This window comes from Arvicola amphibius, chromosome 7 (assembly GCF_903992535.2).
Source record: "Arvicola amphibius chromosome 7, mArvAmp1.2, whole genome shotgun sequence".
Lineage (NCBI taxonomy): Eukaryota > Metazoa > Chordata > Mammalia > Rodentia > Cricetidae > Arvicola > Arvicola amphibius.
The window spans coordinates 45,807,002-45,827,666 of record NC_052053.1 but is presented as its reverse complement, the minus strand read 5'-3'; the positions used below and the strand labels follow the sequence as shown (position 1 = coordinate 45,827,666).

General features: G+C 51.4%; 1 protein-coding gene across 2 annotated transcripts in view; it reads right to left on the bottom strand.

Moving 5' to 3' along the window:
• The window catches only part of Col5a1 (collagen type V alpha 1 chain), a 152,245-nt gene that overhangs the window by 73,641 nt on the left and 57,939 nt on the right, over positions 1–20,665 (bottom strand). For both annotated transcript variants that reach the window (XM_038335777.2, XM_038335778.2), the window contains exons 5-14: positions 15,206–15,337; positions 13,984–14,115; positions 13,264–13,503; positions 12,353–12,532; positions 11,754–11,810; positions 6,729–6,770; positions 6,459–6,521; positions 4,769–4,843; positions 3,273–3,365; positions 1,147–1,203 (exon numbers count right to left, since the gene is read on the bottom strand). In XM_038335777.2, the coding sequence (XP_038191705.1) occupies positions 1,147–1,203; positions 3,273–3,365; positions 4,769–4,843; positions 6,459–6,521; positions 6,729–6,770; positions 11,754–11,810; positions 12,353–12,532; positions 13,264–13,503; positions 13,984–14,115; positions 15,206–15,337 (1,071 nt within the window). The remainder of the gene's footprint in view (positions 1–1,146; positions 1,204–3,272; positions 3,366–4,768; positions 4,844–6,458; positions 6,522–6,728; positions 6,771–11,753; positions 11,811–12,352; positions 12,533–13,263; positions 13,504–13,983; positions 14,116–15,205; positions 15,338–20,665) is intronic.

Genomic DNA, 20,665 nt, shown 5'->3' with positions numbered 1-20,665 from the left:
ATGACAGCTGAGTGTCCCTGGATATATGACATCCATCCTGTATTGTGAGGTCCCAGAGGAGAATTAATCACCTAAAACAGGCAAGGGAAGACTGCACACCTTGTGGTTTGCCCTGCACTGGGGTTACCTTTGACCCTGAAACAAAACTGTAAGAAAGAAGACCCCAGAAAGACAGAAAAGCTGATTCCTCATGAACCAAAGGTGCAGCAGCAGAGCTGTATGGGCTCAGCCTCTGAGGACATCTCCAGGCCTTTAGCACATCAGCTCCCTCCCCCACCTGCTGTATACCCCGTAATAAAAGTGAGAGTAGCCTAGAGTGTGTGCTGATGTGGATTTCCCTTGGTATGCTGTGAATATCAATGGTTAAATAAAGAAACTGCTTTGGGCCTATAGCAGAGCTATAGGAGAATAGAGTTAGGTGGGGAAAACTAAAAGGAATGCTGGGAGAAAAGAGGCAGAGTCAGGAGAAGCCATGCAACCTCACTGGAGCCGGACGGAACTTTACCCTGTAAGCCACTGCCACGTGGCGATACACAGATTAATGGAGATGGGTTAAATTAAGATGTAAGAGTTAGCCAATAAGAAGCTAGAGCTACAGTGGGTAAGAGCACTGATTGCTCTTCCAGAGGTCCTGAGTTCAATTCCCAGCAACCACATGGTGGCTCACAACCACCTATAATGAGATCTGGTGCCCTCTTCTGGCCTACAGGCAGGATACTGTATAAATAAATAAATAAATAAATAAATAAATAAATAAATAAATAATAAGAAGCTAGAGCTAATGGGCCAAGCAGTGATTTAAATAGTATGGTTTCTGTGTGATTATTTCGGTTCTGGGCAACCGGGAACGAAACAAGCAGCCTCCTTACAAAAGTGTGCTTTACAGGGAGAGTTTGAAGCTCAGATGCAGAGGTGAGGAGAGAGCACCCCCATCATGCTTAAACTGAAGATCATGTCCCAGGAATCCCCCAAAACTTCAAGTGACCTTAAACACAGCCATCCCCCCGACACATGCTCCCACAATGGGATGAAACAGCTCCAAGAGGCCACCTGTCTGAACTGGCTCCCAACTGGGAACAAAGGTCCTGAGCAGAGGGCCACCCAGTGTTCCCCACCCCACTGATCCCAGACCTGCCAATCACTCACCATGGGGCCGGGTCTCCCGGTGAGACCCATTGGACCAGCTGGTCCTCTCAGTGCCAACTGAAAAGGAAAGGGGAGGAGATCAGGAAAAGGCTATGGGTGGAACTGTCCTGGCTTTCTGGCTCTTGATCTGTGACACATGGCCAGGAGGAAAAGGGCCTAGGACTGGAGGTTCACAAGAGGTCTCACCCACTCAATTCTGGGCTCTCAGCATCCACAGGGAAGCAGGACACAGAGGGAGAAATCAGTGCTACCCATTGCCCTACTGTGGGCAGGGTCCCCAATGTCTTCCTCTCTTCCAGCCCTGCTGGAGAGGCCCTGCTTGTGGAACCTCCCCCCACCCAATACCAAATCTGAAATGTAGTCTCTCTTCCTGGGCTGAGCAGAGGTGTATATTTACCCTGTTTCATTTCCTGAGAGAGGCACTAGGTACTCTCCAGCAATGACAGAGGTGTGTGTGGCGCATGGCAGAGCCTGGGGACCCTGAGCTCTTTCTCACACACTGAATCCCAACTTGGTGTGGCTCCTGCCAGCGGCCACACAGGCTCAACTTGTCTTCCCCTCTCTGGTGGGACTGCAACCTCCACCACAGTGCAATCTTAACTTGGAAGGCCATTTTGCATTTTAAAGCTCTCTGAGGGCTAGGGAGATGGTAAAATGCTTGCCATGCAAACATGAGAATCTGAGTTAGGATTCCCAGCATACGTGTAAGAGGCCAGATGTTCCAGCACCTGTCTCTAGCCCCGGTGCTGGAAAGCAAAAACAGCTGGATTCCTGGAGCTCCTGGCTAGCCAGCTTAAGCAAATCAATGAGCTCCAGAGTCAGTGAGAGACCTTATCTCAAAATAAAATAGAAACCGATAAAGAAAAATGCCTGACGTTCACCTCACGCCTCCACACCCATGAACACACGGGTACAAATATACCCATATACACACAATAATAAAAATATGCAATATTAAATGATTTTAAATATGCAATTAAAAATATACAGTATTAAAAAACATTCCAAAAATATCAGAGCTGGAGAGATGGCTCAGGGGTTAAGAACACTTCTTCCAAAGGACCCAGGTTCAATTTCCATCACCCACACGATGGTTCACAACCATCTGCAACTCCAGTTCCAGAGGATCCAATGCTCTCTGCTGGCCTCTGTGGGCACCAAGCACACACATGCAGCCAAAATACAGAAAATAAAAGTAAATACATCTTTTTTAAAAAGTCTTACAAGCTCTCCCTCTCCTCTCTCAGTTGACTTTGATAAAATGCGCACAGAGCACAGATAAAGAGGCCAGCAAGACAGGCCCATGTCAACAAACCTAATCCCAGAAGAGCCATATCCGATTTGGGTTTATCGCTGGCTAGCCTATTTCATGGCAACTACACAATACTGAAACTGTCCTTCAGCTACCCCAGCGCACTCCGCCATTAGTGTCTGCTCTGCCCTGCAGAGCGGTGTCAATAGCTCCCAGCCAAGGAGTTCTGTGTTGGCTCCATCCACACTTCACCAGAGGATCACCCATCTGCCCACCCCACTGGCCAGGGACAGCATCAGGCCAGGCACTGGCCATCAGCCATCTGGAGCCACGTTCTCTAATGATGCCATTCCTGATGGGCTTACTCAGGAAGGAGGGGACCCTGGACCCAGATCTGTGACTCGGGTCTCAGTGTGAGAGACCCTGGACCCAGTGCAAGAGCCTTGTGGGTCCATGAAAGATTCTGGGTCCAGAGTGAGGGACCTTAGGTCTACAAGCTCTCTCCTAGGGTGTGTCCTTGCACTCAATAAGAACCCCAGCCCAGGGAGACTGAGTCAACCATCCAGCATCACCACCCAGAGTCCTGAGAGTGCCTTTTCCCCGTGGCTAGCCCCAAGTGCAAGGCCTGGCAACAGAGGTGAGTGTTTGCATTCACTGGGTCAGACAAGCTGCAGAGATCCAGAGGCCTCTCACCCCTCACTGTGGACAGGGCACCCCTGAAAATTCTCCTTAAGCTCCCTACATTCTCCAGCTGTACGTGGAGGACCCAACCTTCCCTATGCTCCTGACCAGGCAAACTGTGAGACAATCGTTTGATCTCTGCAGCCACTGGGGCCAGGCTCTATCATAAACCCCGGGCATCCACACTACTCACCCTGGCTTGCTGGAGGATAGCCTGGGCCTGCGACTCCTGGGCAGAGACCATGGGGCCCTTAGAACCAGCATCGCCACCACCTCCAAACCGGAACTGCAAGAGAAAGGTGAAGGGTCACTAGGGACAGAACATGGCACTCACTCTGACCTCAGCATGAGGTGGGTCTCATGGTCCTTATGTAAGCAGAGACTCCCAATCCCAGAACCTGCGTGCACCTGTGATCCGCAGCTATCACAGCTCTTCCTGTAGTCTGGACACCTGAAACCCGGCCCGTGCTCACCTGGACACCTGAAACCCGGCCCGTGCTCACCTGAACACCTGAAACCCGGCCTGTGCTCACCTGGACACCTGAAACCCGGCCCGTGCTCACCTGGACACCTGAAACCCGGCCCGTGCTCACCTGGACACCTGAAACCCAGCCTGTGCTCACCTGGACACCTGAAACCCGGCCTGTGCTCACAAATACTTTGGGCCTCCATTGCTTAGCACCCTGAGGAGCCATAGACCCTCACCACTGCAAAACGTAGCCAGGGGTCAAAGAAATAGGTCTAGATCCAACGGACCTGCAAGGGACACCATGGGCTGGGTCTCCCTTAGTGTGACATGCGTCTTGGGCATACGGTGCAGCTGGTGCTCTTGTTCTGAGACCTTAGAAAGAGACCAGGAGCACCAAATGCCACTTTCATCAACATCTGCCCTTGAGAGGGGAACCTGCCAACTTTCAGTCCTCCATCGCACCAGCTGGCCCAGGAGCACAGTACTTAAAGAGCAGAGCTGAGAACACAGTACTAAGAGCACAGACCTGGGAACACAGTGATGAAGGCACAGTGCTGAATCCAGACCTGAGGACACAGGGCTCAGGCACAGTGAAGGAGATGAGGGCTAAGGAAAATAGTCAAGAACAAGGTGGCTGAGGGGCTGGCCCAGCACTGCTTATGCCTGCTTCTAACTCCTCACTTCCCCAGGTTTGTTAGGTCTGAGCTACCTAGAACCCTCCCTCCTGAGGGCACTTCTGCAACCAGCTATTCTCTGGAGGAGAGACAAGAGTCCAGGGCATACAACCCTCCCTTCATGGTCTCCTGTAACTGCAGAGACCCCAATGCCAGCAGTAGTGGTTGGGTGCTGGCTACAAAGACATAGATGTCTAAAAAACTTCTGGGTTTGGACCCTGAGGCCAGGTTGGCCTTCAGCTACTCTCTGAGCTCCAAGTCTTTCATCTGTGAACGATTGACCTGAGGGACCATTCTCCACTTATTACAGACCCAGAATATGAGCCCGGGCTTCATTCTTATAACCTAGGATTAAATAGCAACTCCAATGGAAAGCGGCACCCAGAAGGTTCTAGAATAAACCACCACAGTTACAGAAGATGGTACCTAAGTCACAGAAGTAGCTTCCAATGAACCACCCCCACAAACCCCATTCCTGGGCTACCACATATCCATGCGCACACATCCCTTCCACTGCAACCTCCTCAGTCAATTAGAGACACTTACCGGCAGCATGAGCATTGTTCCTGGAGGACCAGGCAAGCCATCAGCACCAGGAAGACCTGGGCGCCCAGGGGGACCCTACAGACAGAGCGGGAAGAAAACTGGTCAGAGAGACGGAAGGACGGAGCTGAGCAGCAGCACTGAGAATGAGAATTCAGAAAACAGGCTAGGCAAGACAAAGACTCCAAAGCGGGAAACGTTCTAGAAACCCAGAGAAATAAATAACACGATAGGGGACTGTGCGGATGGGGAGTGAGGGAGCTGACTAAGGTATAAGGAATTCAGAGAGGAAAGGCGGGTGACTGTGTCTGGCTGGGGGCTGAAGACTGAGTGTCAGGCTTGGAGAAAGGCAGGGGCCAGCTCCCGTCATTTCAGAGAGCCCCCACTGTCTCCACACATACTGGAGCCCGAGAACTGTGGCCTCACGCTCCCCTGGCCATGAATGAGGAACCCTCCTTGCTCCGGTCCTCAGCTCTGCATGTGACCAGGGACTGGAGGACAGGACAGAGCGAGCACCTGCTCATTTGGACAGACCCAGAGTAAGGTGTGAACAGAAGGAAGGAAGGACCACCCACGGGAGCACAAAGCCATCTCGAGCAACTTTAACATGTTCAGGAACATTCTTCAAGCCCTGGCTTACGGGGACAGAGGCTGTGACAGAGTCAGAGCTCAGGCTGTCTTAAAAAGTGAACTCAGATGCTCAAACTGAACCCAGCTTGCAGAGACACCCACTCCTACAACCCCCAGTCTTCCCTGTATCTACAGGCACCTAACTTTACTATTTACCCAGAATTGCCTAAACCACCATGATATCCTCAACCACTGCCTTGAAGAGGGCACAGCCAGCAGAAGACGCTACGTGACACCCTTCCATGAGAGCACACCTTTCTACCTTTCTGCTTAAACGCTTTACTGTGCTGGGCCAAGAATCAGCTCCAGAGACAAATGGCTGTCCTTAACACACATACATCCTCGTCTGTAACTCGGCTGTCTGACTATAGTGATGACATTTATTAGATGAGCAGGCAGAAAAAGAGAGAAGGAAGAGAGGAAGGGAAAGAGCAAGGGAGGAAGGGAGGAAAGGATGGAGGAGGAAGGAGGGAGGGAAGGAAGGAAGGAAGGAAGGAAGGAAGGAAGGAAGGAAGGAAGGAAGGAAGGGCTTCAGAAACCCACGGGCTGCAGTACTCCAACCCACCACCAAGTGTCGGAAGGAATCCACGGCCCAGGAGACAGGGCTCACATCCCACCCAGAACAAATTGCCCAGCCAGTGTCTTGATTTCTAATAAGAGGGGCTACCGTGAGAACTAATGTAGGCTCCGGGTCAGTAGCTGCTCCTGTGTCTCACCACAGCCCTTCAAGCTTGTCTCACTAACGTAGGGCCACTGCCAAGGGCCTCTGACTACCAACCAAGGCTGATGCCGGCTGCCTCTGGGCCCAGCTTGGTTCTTATACCCCTGGCACAGAGCCAGGTGAGAGTCAACTCCATAGAGATCTGAGGGGGTGACAATGCATGGCCCTGTGGAGAGTGGTCATGTGAGGAAGGAGTAGACATTCTTAGTGTCATTTCTACATCGACAAACAGTGCAAGAGGCAAGAGAAGGAAGGAAGGAGGAAGAGACCAGACAGGGCAAGAGGAAGGAGCACAGACAAGCCCACTGAGCATATGGTTTTGGAACTGAACCGGCCTCTTACCCTTTCTCCAGGGTCACCCACTTGGCCAGTAGGACCCGTAGTTCCTGGTGGTCCCGGAAGACCCTGGAATTAAAAGTAAAGTCAAGACAGGGTTTCAGATAAGGTCTCAGGGCAAAGCCTTCCCCTCTGGTTAAGAGAGAACAGAGTGGGGTCAGGGAAGCAGACCCAGGTATCTGCAAAGGTGGAGAGCATCCAACTTCCTACCCAGGAGTCCCCCCACCCCCCACAGTACCTCCCACAGGTCAGAGGGGAATAAATGCAGACACTCACAGCAGGGCCTTCAGGGCCTGGGGGCCCCTCTATCAGCATGCCCTGCAAAGAGGAAGAGAAGGGACATCTGAGATCACTGGTCCAGCCCAACCGAGCTGGTGGACAATAGTCTAGATTTCTAACAGTCAGCCGAGAGATGGATCAGTCAGTCCTTACAGGGCTCACAGGCAGCAGCCTGTGGTGGGGAACACACTCTTACCATCTTTGCATTCTCCTCAAACACAACTTAGACAAAAGCACCACAATTTGCCAGAATGAGAGAAAAGGCCCCGAATACTACTGCTATCCTCTGTCATCTACCTTCAATCCAGCCACCCAAGGGGTAGAATAGACCCCAGGACCAGGCACCTGGGTGGACTGACAAAGGCTGAGGAAAAGAAGCTACATGGGCTGAGGGTACTCAGGACACACCCAGTCCCTCCTCCCAAGTCCCAGCACCCTGCTGAGGTCATCTGACCCACAAGTGCCTTTTTCCCATCATTCCTGAACACAGGCTCCATCCTGTCACTAGCTCTCACTGTGTCCAACCCCCAAAGGGAATAAGGCATCCTGGTACCTATTGGCCCTTCTTAAAAGAAGGGCTTTTCTGCTCTGGGACCTGCATTCTTGGGCACTCCCTTCAGAAAGTGCCACCCAGACTTGGTCTCCCAATCACCGCCCACCCAGAACATTCTGAGTCCCTTGTACGCTTCAGGAGAATCTGTGCTGGGAGAGTGGGGATCGGCACACGAGGTCGCAGGCTGGTACCCAGAGTCTGGGACAGGCTTCAGGTGGGTAGCTGCAGGACCCTGTCATGACACTTGCATGCTGTACAGGCTAGCCATGTGAGAGACATCCATAGATACGTCCTGGTTCTCAAGACTGCAGGAATAATGGAGTGAGTGGCTGGAGCCCTTGGCCTTGAGCCAGGTCCCTGTCTAGTCTCCCAGCCAAAGGAAATAAGAATGGCTATTCTGCTGAGACAATGGGTGCCATCATGCCTCCTTTGAAAACACATGACTCTCTTGTCATATGTGTGCTTTGCCCTGACAAGCGAAAAGACCTATTCAAGTGGAGGTGTGAGGCCTGAAATGCTGGTCACCATGGCTAAGGAGGGAGGGGAGAGTGAAGCCCAACTGATTAGGGGCAGCAACGTACCCTACACGTACATACACAAGCCTTAGCCACCCTGCCTATGAGGTTTCCTGGTCTCTGGGAAGCTATATGCCATGTTTACACAGATGCACTAGGAGAAATATTTGTGCGTGCGATGTACACAGAGAACTCATCCAAGCGGCTCATCTTCCCACTTCCCGTTTCCCCTGACAGGCAGCTGGGAGGACTCAGAAGTGGAGAAGGGATTAAGGGAACCACTGGTCCAAGCAGGGCCCAGGAGACAGCAGCTGTCTTTGCAGACACACACACTGTTGTTCTGAGGAGAGGGGGCAGCATCGTGGGAGCTCACTGGAGGCCAGTCCCGGATCACCCCAGGTCAGAACAAAAAGGAAGGCATATGGCTAGGGGAAACAGCCCTGGTTCCATGGCCTTCCGAGGCAAGCTGAACCAAAGCAGCATCCCACAACACCACCATCTCCTAATGCATGGGGCTCAGAACTAAAGGAGGAGGTCTCTGTAACTGACAGGGCTTATTCACTCGAGACCTATCAGAAACAATCTCAGCTACCCTCACTAACCCCAATAAGCCACACTCACACACTGACCCACACACAAAGAAAGGCTGGAACATAGGGTGGCAGATGGAGTTCTTCGCTGTGTATACATACGTCATGTATGTCAAAGCGTCTGTCTTGAGGGCTGGAGAGATGGCTGAGTCAATAAAGTGTGCAATCATGAGAACCTGAGTCTAGATCCCGGGATCCACATAAAAGCTAGGCTTGCACCTATAACTGGAGACAGGCGGAGCCCGGGAGTTCACCGTCCCAGCAGTCTCGACAATGGCTGAGCTCCCCAAAGAAACCTATTCAAGTACCTCCAAGGAAACCTCTTCAGGGTGCTGAGAGCACCTGCACATACATGGCAGACACTTCAGACATATTTTAAAAATAAAAGAAACCTAAAAAAACTAAAGTGGCAAGCAACTAAAGGAAACAACTGGCATCTACCTTTGGCCTCTGCATGTATGTACACACACCCACAGGCATACATTGTACACATCCATACCAAAATGTACCTACATACACAATAATAAAAACAGCGGTGATGATGACAATGATGATTTTAAAAAAAGCCATGTTGTTTCATGTCCTTAAATACATGTGGCTAAACAAAAACCAGAAATGAAAAATCTTAGACTTGGCCAAACTGAAGACAATTGTTTACTTTTCAGTGAGTAAGCGCAGAGCCTCCTGCCTCATCCTCCCAGTCACTAGTATCATAGGCATATGCAGTCACTCTCAGCTCCCAAACCATTCTTAATAGAGATCCATCCACCTGCTACACAGAACAAACTAGAAGCAATGACGGAGCCTGGGCTCCTTTGGTAAAGTGATTGCCTAGCATACTTTGTAGCCCTGGGTTTGAACTCCTAACCCCAGGACTAAGAAGAGGGAGGAAGGAGAATCAGGAGTTTGAGGTTATCCTCAACTGGTTAGGAAGTTCAAGGCCAGCCTGAGCTACTTGAGACATGGTCTCCCCTGCTCAAAAAGAGTCAATGATAAACCAGGAAGGTAGAGTGGGTGGCACCAGGTGAGAGGCATCAACTCAGCACTTACTGGCCCCTGGGCCCATTATAGGCTGGTGTCAAGGGTACTACTGGGTCTGCCGTGTCTCTGCCAAGTCAGATCTGTCCTTTTAAGGAGCCCCTTGTCTTGCTGATAAATGAGAGGAGCTAAACCTGAGCAGGGAGGGCCAGCTATGTCCCTCCTGGATGCAGGGGATGGACTGGCGCTGTGCTCAGTAGTTATAAACCCATTCTGTGGGACAGGTGTGGGGGAGAGGGGATAGCAGCCGCCCCCACACGGGGCAGGGTATACACTGCCAGTCCCCAAGGCTTCCATCTGTTTATGTATAGCTAAGACTCTGAGGACATCTGGCGACGCTCCAGGTTGACAATTCCAAATGTTTACACCATCTCTCCATGGGGACTCGCCAAAGGCTCTGTGGACACTCTGAGGAAGCTGGGAAGAAGCAAGCAACAGGCGGGGGTGGGGGAGGCTTCTGTAACTGCCTCCAGATGGCTTGGGCTCTTCCCAGAGAAGAGGAACGGGATCGTCTAGAGATGCGTGTCCATTGGACCGCCTCTACCTTCTCAGTGCTATCTCTGGCCCGCCCTCACCCACAGCCTCCTTCAGGGCAGCTCACTAATGGGGCTCTCTCCATGCCTCTCCTACTCTCAAAACTGGGGTACCAGCTCTACATACAATAAGCTTAAGTAAGCCTTATTCTAAGGTACCACTCAACCATTTCTGAAGCTGGAGACCAACCTTGAGGCCTGCAGAGCCTTGGGTACCTGCCTTCTCTGGGATCTCACTGCCCTACTCAGGAAAGATGCTCCTTTTAGTGAGGCATCAGGGACCCTGTCAAGGGGCTGCAATGGATGACCACGTACACCTGAGGCCAAGCCCCACTGAGGCAGTGCCGTATGGAGGTCTAGCATAGCAGATAGGCCATCTGTGCAGCAACCTCCCTCTAGCACAGAGTAGAACAAGCCTCAGACATGTGCCTGGGGATAAGTCTGCCTTAGTCCCTTGAGATGCTCATCTTCAGGACTAGCCTCCTGTGGACATGAACTTGGGTTGAGGTTTCCCATGGGGTTAAGCAAGGGGCCCCTGAGTTGGGCTACCCTTATCCTCTGCCCCCTTTCCCTCTGTGCCCTGATCATACAGCCTTAGATAAGGGTTGTCATCTTTAGATCCACAGGGAGGTCAGGGAAGGGATCTAGAAAAAGGATATATGTCCTTGGGCTCACTGCCAGGGGGAACCTGGGGCATGAGTAGCAGGCAAAGCCCTTGGAACCAGCAAGAGGTTTTCTTCCAGGGCTTTCCTTGGCTAGGAAAGTCAGGGAGCTTGCCCTGGTCCACTGGCCTACTAAGCACTTCCAAGCAAGGCTTTCCCCGTGCATGAAGGTGGTGACCCTATGAGGCTGGTTCTCTCTCTGAGGGAGCCCCAAGGTCATGTTATGAACTCAGCTCCAGGGAGTCAAGTCCTGATAGTGGAACTAACAGCTCCCCAGCCTTGCAATAGCTGGGATGTAGGACAAGTGTCTCCTCCCTTGGGTACTCACGGGCTATGTTAGGACAGATGCCCTCAGTGGCCAGCTCCTCTAGGCAAAGCTAATTCTGAGCCCACACTCCCATGGCTACCAAGCCCAGTGCAGTCAATCACACAGCTTTCTGTTCCCTGAGGTCAAATCCTGATGTCAGCATCTCTGAGACCCAAGCAGGCCACAGCACCCAGCAGGACAAGACCAGGCTACCACAAAACTCTCTGACCCAGGAGGGGACATGGGCTGTACACAACCACACATTCTCTATAGGTCCTTGTGCTAACTTACCCAGGATCCCACTGCCTAATGACATGGGGCTTTACTCAGAGGTGAATCCTACCTCAGCGCCGCTGACATTCCCTTGACAGTCTTTCCTGTTTCAATGGTTGCAGTAAAGGGACTCAAATGGGGGCATTTGAGAGAGGTGAAGTCCTTAACTAACTACCCCCCTCCCTACTTACACTAGGAGTTCCCCACCCAGCCTTGGTCCAGCCTCCCTCTCGAGGTCTGTGTCCCTTCTTCTAAGGAAATCTCCACAGAGATGCTCTGACTCTCCGCCTTCTCTCCAAGTACAGACCCTTGTGATCTACAAGCTACCCAGCACCTTGCCTGAGCTCTGGAATACTCCCCCAGCCCAGATTCTCCCAAGCATCTGTGATACAGAGGCTGTAGAATGCATGGGGTGGCTTCTCGAGTGTCCTGATGGGCAGAGAAGGGACCAACAGTCTGGTCACACTCTATAAAACCATCATGAGTTTAGCAGAGGACACCACGGCAAAGAGACAGACTTTATATGTACATACACACATCTATGTCCTTACCGGCTCAATGATGGCTGGCTCTCCCTTTTGTCCTTTCTCACCTCGAGGTCCTCCAATCTGGGTGGGGGTCAAGGTGTAATGTGAGAGTCCAGAGAGGAAGAATGGGGGAGAGAAAGGGAACAAAAAGTCCACATGACACAAAAGTTGTCCAAAAGCAGAGTGCTCCCTGCAGCCAGGTGCCTCCCCTCGTGTCCAGGAGGAGGTTAACAAGCTGAAGTGGGTGGCTCATCCTCATGCCTAGCCATGCATGTACCGATGCAATCAGGCAATGAGGCACAGGTAATGGAAGTCAGAGGGGCCACTTTAAAGAAAGAAGCTCAGCCAAGCATGGTGACACATGCCTTTAACCCCAGCACTTGGGAGGCAAAGGCAGATGGATCTATGTGAGCATTAGTCTGGTCTACACAGTGAATTTCAGGCCAGCCAAGTCTACATAGTGAGATCCTATCTCAAATTAGTTAATTGGTTAGTTTATTAAAAGAGAAGAATGAAGCTGCGTGGCATCCTAGGTCACTCTTGCCATCCTCAGACTTCTGGAAGGGCTGCCCCTTTCCCACCACCCAGATGCCCTCAAGCAGAGAGGAGCCTGGGTCTCTTACCCCCTCATAGATGGTGTCCTGGTTAGCTGGCATGCCTGGCCCTATCTCTGAGGGCGAGACATTGGAGTCGGAGTCAGGGTCGAAGTATGGATCATAGTAGTTGTCCTCTATATTCTTGATAGTTTCCTCAGTGAACTCACCACCCAGGTCATCCTTCCCTTCTCCTGGAGGCGGAGCTGGCTGTAGACGAAGGGACAGAAGTGGCAGAGTCACTCAGGGAGGCAGACCGAGTGACTGCAGACTTCACCTGGCAGGTGCTGAGTCCAGCAATTTCTGCTGGACATAGAGCAACCAATGGCCCCACAACAGAACCTCTAGAGATAAAGCCCATGGGGATTCCATGAAGGAAGACCTGTGCTCCCGGCAGCCTTTCTGCACACTTCCCAGCCACCATGGGGATGGTTTCCCAAACTGCCCAAGACCCCAAAACAAGTTAGGGCAGTATCTGGGAGTGGCACTCCACGCTGGGGAGTTCTGCACTCAGATGGTGATTACAGCCGTACTCCATCCACTCCGTGGGCCATTAAAGCTCGCACCCTGGAAACCGAGGGTCTTTCTAACAGTGAAGAACATAGTGCCCCATGAGGGTTACTCTGATGCTCATGGATGGTACTCCTGGAGCCAAAATCTACAGTATTATCTGTGCCACCCTGAGAATGAGAACTCAGAGCCCAAAAGCTATTCTACCTATTTTTCAGGGGAAAACTGAAATAAACTCACAAAAGCCGAAGGCTTCCAAACACACTCAACCCCACTACAGAGGACTCGGGAGCCAGAGTATGGGGGGGGAGGGTGTTGAGCAATGAAGGCCACCCAAGGAAGTGGGTGCTCATCAGGGACCCAGAGCCACAGCCTTGGTCCCTTCCCCACCCCTCCCCTAGGTCAAGTCATAAAGGAAGGAAGACAATTACATTGGAGGTGTTGGAGGTAACAGTGGTACTGGTGGGGATCTCAGCCCCTGAGTCAGGGTTGGTAGGCTGGTCGGGGTTCTCTACCCCCTCGCCATAGCCAAGGTCTTCATAAGGGGAGACAGTGTAGTAATCGTCAGTGGGCATGTAATCATAGTTATCGATTCCTGGATCATCCTCCTTGCCAGCAATGTCGCTGGTCTCAGGCACCGTGGGGGCTTCTGGTGGGGGCTGGGTCTGTTCCTGGGGGCAGAGAATAGAAAGAGGCAGTCAGGAGACCTGGATGCAGGATTTTCTAAGCACCCTTCCTGGCAACCCTTTAGTATGACAGTGAATATCAGAGCGTGGATGCAGAGCTCAGCCAAGGCCTATGGACCTGGATTCAGGATCCTCGGTCCCTGAAAGACAGGAGCAATGAGGAGAGAGGCAGCCAGTGTGTGAACACCAGCTACCAGGAGTGGCATGAGTAGATGGAGGACCACCCAGGGACACACCATGAAAGGTCCAACCACAGCTTAAGCTTCCATATATGTGGGGGAGGGGGATGTCTCCCTCTGTAGCCAGGCTGGCCTAGAACTCATGACTGTCCTGCCTCAGCTTCACAAGATCTAGGATTGTGGGTATGTGCCACCATGTTCATGGCTTCTGGCTCTCTACCCTCCCCTGCTTTATGGCCTGGAGGGACCAGGAACTTCCCCAACCCAGCCCCAGTCCAGATCAGACCTCAGGAACCTCCGTGGTTTCTCTGGCAGCTTCCACTGGCTTCTGCGTAGGGGCAGGCTCCTTCCCCGGGTCTTCAGGGTCTTCATAATATGGGTACTCGTAGTAATAGGTCTCACCGTCTCCTTCTGGGTACTAAAGTCAATGGTGGCCATATGAAGAAGGAAATGAACATAAAACAGGGCAGCCTGACAACCTCCTTGCTTTGGCTCAAATGTGAAATCAGATGTCATATGACACTGCCCAGTCCCAAGGGTCCCCAGACAGAGTTGTTCCCTCAGTGGCTCCATGAGAAGCTGAACAAAACCCAGAAGCCCAACATGGAGATGGACGACCTCACATACTCCTGAGAGGTCAGCAAAATCAGAGCCCTCAAAGAGGTTACATCTGACCCATAGGAATCAAAGCTGGGCAAAGTGTGAGTTCCGTTGGTCGCAGCCATTAGGCACCAAACATGACCTTCAACCCCAACATGTGGCTACCCAGTGGGAGGGACTCATAGTCAGAAGCAGGCATTTTTGTCCTCAAATACTAATCAGGGACCTGGTGGAGGCTGGCTTCGGCCCTCCACCCAGCATCCCAGGATCTATAGGGGTGCGTCCTAGGCCAGGGAGCCCTACTGTCCCATGAACACCCCCACCTCATCTGAGCAGCAGTGAAAGAGGAGAGGTGTGAGGAGAAATACAACTGGAAAGGCAAAGAGCTCAGAAGCAGAAGACAGGCCCGGCCAGAGGCAGCGTAAAGACTAGGAAGGACTCCAAGTAAAACGAATAACACAGGGCCTGGGGTGAGCAAAGTGACCCATCAACTAGAGCGAGAAATGGGGAGAATGGCAAAGGGGACACACATGGTTGTCCTTCAAAGTCATAGCTACTCTGGGAGTCAGGGAACTGACCACAGTACACAGGGCTGAGCATGCTTCAGGTGCCCATGAGGGAAAGAACTGAACTCTAAAGAAAAACTGAGGCCACAACCTGAGGGTAAAGGGCACCTATCTGCATCCATTCATGCGTGGAAGATTAAAGGCTACAGCTGTTGATGACATGCCCCTGAGAGACTCCATCATGGTGGGGTCGGTGTAACTATTCCGTGGTAAGACGGATCAGACATCACACACTGCTTCCCCTATGGTCCTGCATCTTCTACAGTCCTTTGTAACCCTGCAACTCTGAACCATCCTGGTCTGCCTGTGCTCCCACCGTGAATCTGGCCAGAGATGACTCACATATTCATCCGGGTTAGGGTCCTGTGACTGAGGTGTGTCAGGGACCGCGGTGTCACAGTCGGGGCTGTAGTGCTCACAGTAATCATAAGCAGCTCGGTGGTCAGAGACGAAGAGCAGCTGTTGGATGTCACCCTGCAAAAGGACAAAAGCTCATGAGCCAGCAGCACAGGTACTCATAGGGACCTGAAGGACCCAGGGGACCCAGCCTGATAGCCTGGATCAGACAGCAGCCTGGGAAAGACCTTGAGACACACTTCTTCCCAGCAGATGCTGCTCTGAAGAGCTACTTAAGCAAGGTTGGCTGACCTAAGGATTAACCCATTCATCTCCCCTTCCATCTGTTCACCAACCCATCCATCTACCCAACCTTCTATTTACCTTCTATTTACCGAGCCACCTATATACTTATCTACCTTTCCATCCACTCATCATCTAAGCACCCATTTATTCACCTACCCACTCATCCATTCACTACCCTCTTACCCATCCACTCATCATACATCCACGTATCCACCGACCTATCTACTCATCTACCCTTCCATTAATTATCTGCCTATCCATTCCCGCATTCACCCATACACACATCCATTTATCTACCTTTCCATCCATCCATCCATCCATCCATCCATCCACTAATCCACCCACCCATCTACTTATCCATCCTTCCATCCAACAATCTACTCAAATGTCCACCCATCCATCTATCTACCCCACAAATCATTCATCCATCTACCAAATACCTATTGCACACTTCCCATGTTGGTGCTCACAGCTAATGTAGTTACAAAGCATAACTACATCTGCCCTAGATTCTGGAGGACATATCCCTGTCTCCATCAGTCTCCAGCACTGAGGGATATCTCTTCACAATCAATGCAAAGCTTGCTTCTTCATTGAGTTAAATGCAGAACTACTATATGACCTAGCAGTTCCAACCCTGGAACCTAGGACAAACAGTTGAACAAATTTCCCCAAATCAGTACACCCCTAAAGATAAAGAGGGACTGACTCACTTGGGCCAACGCATATCCATATACTCTCATCGCAGTACTGTCAACAACCCCAGAGGCGGGAGCACCACGTGTCCATGCAAAATTGGCAAGTAAATGGAATGAAATAATGAATGCCCCATGTACAAGTCACAACCCCGACAACTCCACACAGCTGATGCTGGAACTTTGCAGCTGATCACAGAATCAGGTGCCCCACTTGTCTCTTACTAAGATATGCAGACAGCACAGAAGTAAAGAATCTGCAGAGACCGCACGAGCACAATGTACAGATACCCTCCTGGCAACAGCAAGAGCCAGCCTGAGGCAGGGGCTGGGCCCTCCCAGCCAATCAGACTGTACTGGTGACAGTGACCGGGAGTGAGAGTGTTTCCATTCGCTGAGCACAGGTAAGGAAGCTGCTCGTGGCCTCCCATTGTGGCCCATCACGGTCTATCAGCCCCCATTCAGTAGCCCAAGAAAGTAAGGCTTGGTGTCCAATAGAGGTGAGGCAAGGCCTATGAAGGTGGCTCACAAGGTTCCAGTGACTTCCTCCCACTGGTCTCAGGGCTGGGGGAGACGGTAGAGTATTCTAGCGTTTTGAAGGCCACACTGGAGATGGTATGATAAACATAGGTGACCTAGGGCTGTGCCAGGTCAAGTTCTCTGTGCCTGGAGCCCATCCTGTCACACGATGCTATCACCAGTCACTATAGCTGAATGCATTACACTATACTGGAATAAAGTGTGCAATATATTCTGTGGAAGTTTCCAGAAGTGGGCTGCAGAGACAAGGCCTAGATGCAATCTGGACACCAGCACAGTCTCTTGGGTTTCTTTTGGGTTTTCTCTCCACCCCAGGCAGAAATGCTACCTGCCTGGTTTCCACGGCCTCTGCATGGGCTATATTCTCAATAGCATCTTTGCCTTTCCAGCTGGGCTCTGCACCCTTAGCAGATCTTCAATGCTGAGTCCTCCAAAGGGACAGCAAGATAGAGAATGTCAAGGGGCCAGGGGCCAGCAGAGGACTCAGTTAGGACAGGGAACTCAAGAACACATGAGGTAGCAGTAATAAGACACAACCATAAGACACTTTGGACATACAAGCCAGGATCAGACCACAGGATTCAGAGGCAAAGCCACAGGCCTAGAAGGAGGGGCTCAGAGGGACTCGACAGTAAACAGCGAGCACTCAAGAAAGGGAAAGAAATAGTAGATGCATCTGTGTGATCATAGCAGATGACATGCCCGGCTCTTTCTCACTGATCTCCTCACCCATCCATCCATGCATGCATGTGATTCATCTGTCCTTCAATCATCCAGCCAGCCATAAAGGCCCTCCATCCATTGATGCACACCATTCCTATGGCCATCCATCCTTTCTCCCATCCATTTATTAATGCCATCCACCGTGTCATGTCTACCTATTCACTCATCCATGTACCCAGTCATGCATCCATCCATTAACCTGCTCGTTCAATAGCCACCAGCACCTCCTATGTCACACTCTGCAAATGCACTTGTGACACAGAACAGCTACATGGTGGTGCCCACATTCTATCAGCACAGACTGGCCTGTGCTTTCCTGATAATATCACATCCTCCCAAGACCATGTGGTCATTGAGCTTCTATTGGTGCCCTATTTCTGGCCAGAATCTTGGGATTATCTCTGGTCCTGCACCCACAGTTCGCTGTGCCCTGGGGAAAATGTGGCCTTCTTACCCAATCCAGGAAGCCCTGCATCCCTGTTTCTCATTAGGTGAAGTATGAATTTTTCTCTGAGCTGGACCCTAGGCTGAGCCCCCTGGAGGTTGCAGGGGCAGGTCTAGATGTGGCACTCCTATCTACATGACCATGCAGGACTGCATGAGTGTGTCACCAGAAGTCACTAAGTGTAAGCCCACGCATGGATTCCCAGGATCCTCCTTCCTGAGAAGGAGGGTGTGGATGTCTTCTGATCTAGGACAGGATCCGTCACCATCTCCAGGTTCTGAGAGGAGGCTGGCCTAGAATTGGGATGAAGTGGGAGTACTCACTGACAGAAGAAAAAAAAAAACAGTCTTGGAATACATCAAAGGCAAGCCTCCCTGAACCTTGGAGGCTGAGTTCCACATACCTGGTCCCACTGGGGTTTGAAAACCCCAAGTAAGGAGCAAGGAATTCCTAGTACGTTAAACAGGCTTGAGTCTGGATGGCTGTGTAGGGTAGCCTCCAGGGCAACCTACAAGGTCCTTTCCTCTGGGTACCATTACAGTAGACAGAGCCCAAACCCTGATCTCTATGGAAAAGGAGGGGCAGATATTTCCTCCTAAGGTCTGCCTAGTGCCCTAGGGCACAGTGCCCATTCACTCACGTGACTGTCACTACCCACTGGACAAGTGAGGAGCTGTATTCAGGAGAGATCACTGGCCCTGATCTCAGTAGTCTGGCTTCCTTTCCATTTCTGATAAAGGACTCTGACAAAAGATTTATTTGGCTTACGCTTCCAGGTCACAGCCCAGGATTAAGTTCAGGACAGAAACCTGAAGCCAGACCTATCTGCTATTCCATGAAGCATTACCTCTAAACAGAGAACTCACCCACAGCTAAGAGTACAGCAGAAACCACGGGGGACGACGCTGGCTGCCTCTCTCACAGACAGGGACACGCCCTGATGGTGTTTTGTTTGTTTGCTTGGTTTTTTTTTTTTTTTTGAGTTTCTCTGTGTAGCCTTAGGTGTCCTGGAATCTGTGCTATAGATCGGGCTGGTCTTGACCTCAGAGATCTGCCTACCCATGCCTCCTGAGTGCTGGAATTAAAGGAATGTGCCACCACCACCGCCTGGCTCAGCTAGCTTTCTTAAACAGCCCAGCACAACATACCTATAGAATAGTGCAATCCAACCTGGGCCAGACTCTGTCAATTCACACTCAAGAAGACTATGCACCACGGACATGCCCATAGGCCAGTCTGATCTGAGTCTCTTGAGACTCCCTTCTCAGATGACTCCAGGCAGTGTCAAGTTGATAATTCATACTAACTAAGGCATTGAGCTACAGGGGTAGCCCACAAGCCCTGTGCCCATGACTACCAGCTGACCCGCCCCACCGGTCCCCACCTCGGTAGGCAAACTCCTATCCAGGCTGAAGACAGAAAGCATTCTTCCCCGCAGCAAGCTGGACAGCTACTGCCTTCTTTGGACGTGCAAAGAGCTGTGCCCACCACTCCAAATACTGCTATGCCCTGGAGCCCAGGTTCCTTCCATAAGATGAGGCAGGACAGCTGTCAAGAGGCAGCTGTGGGTAAGAGGGCCAACCTAACCCATGAACCCTAGAGGTGAAGGGGCAAAGGCAAGGACAAGAACTTCTTCCTCCTTTAGACCAGCCCTGCACTCCAGCCCATAAGGGGATTTGGGAGTCAGAATAGATGTACAAAACTGCTTGCTGTTGCTGCTGCTGCTGCTGCTGATGCTAATGCTGCTAATGCTGCTGCTGCTGCTGCTGCTGCTAATGCTGCTGCTGCTGCTAATGTTAATGTTACCGCTCGATGCTCTGCAGCCTCCGCTGCAGTAAATGGGGGGGAGGGTACAGCAGGGTCCCAATGATCCCCTCTCCGTATTTTACATAGTATTTTCCCTACTGGTACCCAGGCTAGTTAATTCCCACTCATTCCCATCACCCCTCCCCACCTTCTCTGAGGCTAGAAGAGGTACCCACTGCCCTGGCTCCCTCCCTCCCACCCACACTTGTCCCTCCTAGGATGTTGGAGGCCTGGGTTTTCAACGGCCACAGATGAGAGCCTCATGGCAGGACGGTGCAGGAAAAACAGACATTTTCATTTAGCAACATGACGTCTATCTAGCTCAAATTTCATCCAATTCAAATAAAAATATTTTCTCTTTCAGTCGAGAGCTTGGCATGTAAATAAACGATCTCCAAACACACTTGGTGGGAGGAAGAAATCTCTTTGGGGGGAAGTGAACACTTAGAGTCTTCGGGGCCTAGCAGCTGACACATTGTGAGACTACTGTCTCTTACAGGCTCTGTCTGCCTTTCCAGGAGCACCACGCTCTTTGGGCAGGGATGTGTCTAACATATCCCTGCAATTCAGCTTAGTGGTCAAGAGAGCAGGATGGAGTAAGGTGGCTCACTGTCACTGAGTGTGGGTACACCACACACTACATGACAACTGCTTCCAAGGCTAGATAAAGGGCTCTAGGAACTGATACAAAGTTCCATGTTCCTGTGCGCCTATCCTGGAACCCAAGCTAAGCTGGCTTCAGCCCAGTCAGCTTTTCAGTCTGGATGTGGACATGCAATCAACCCAGGCTGGGCGAGAAATGCCTACCTTCCCCACCGCGTCCGTCTCCGAGCCCTACTGGGAGTCGCTTTAACTCTAAACCTGGTACTGGTCCAGTGTGCCTCTGGCCCATTATCCTTTCCTCATTGCATGTGAGGAGAGGGAGAAAAGCCTCAAATTCCCAATGCCCAG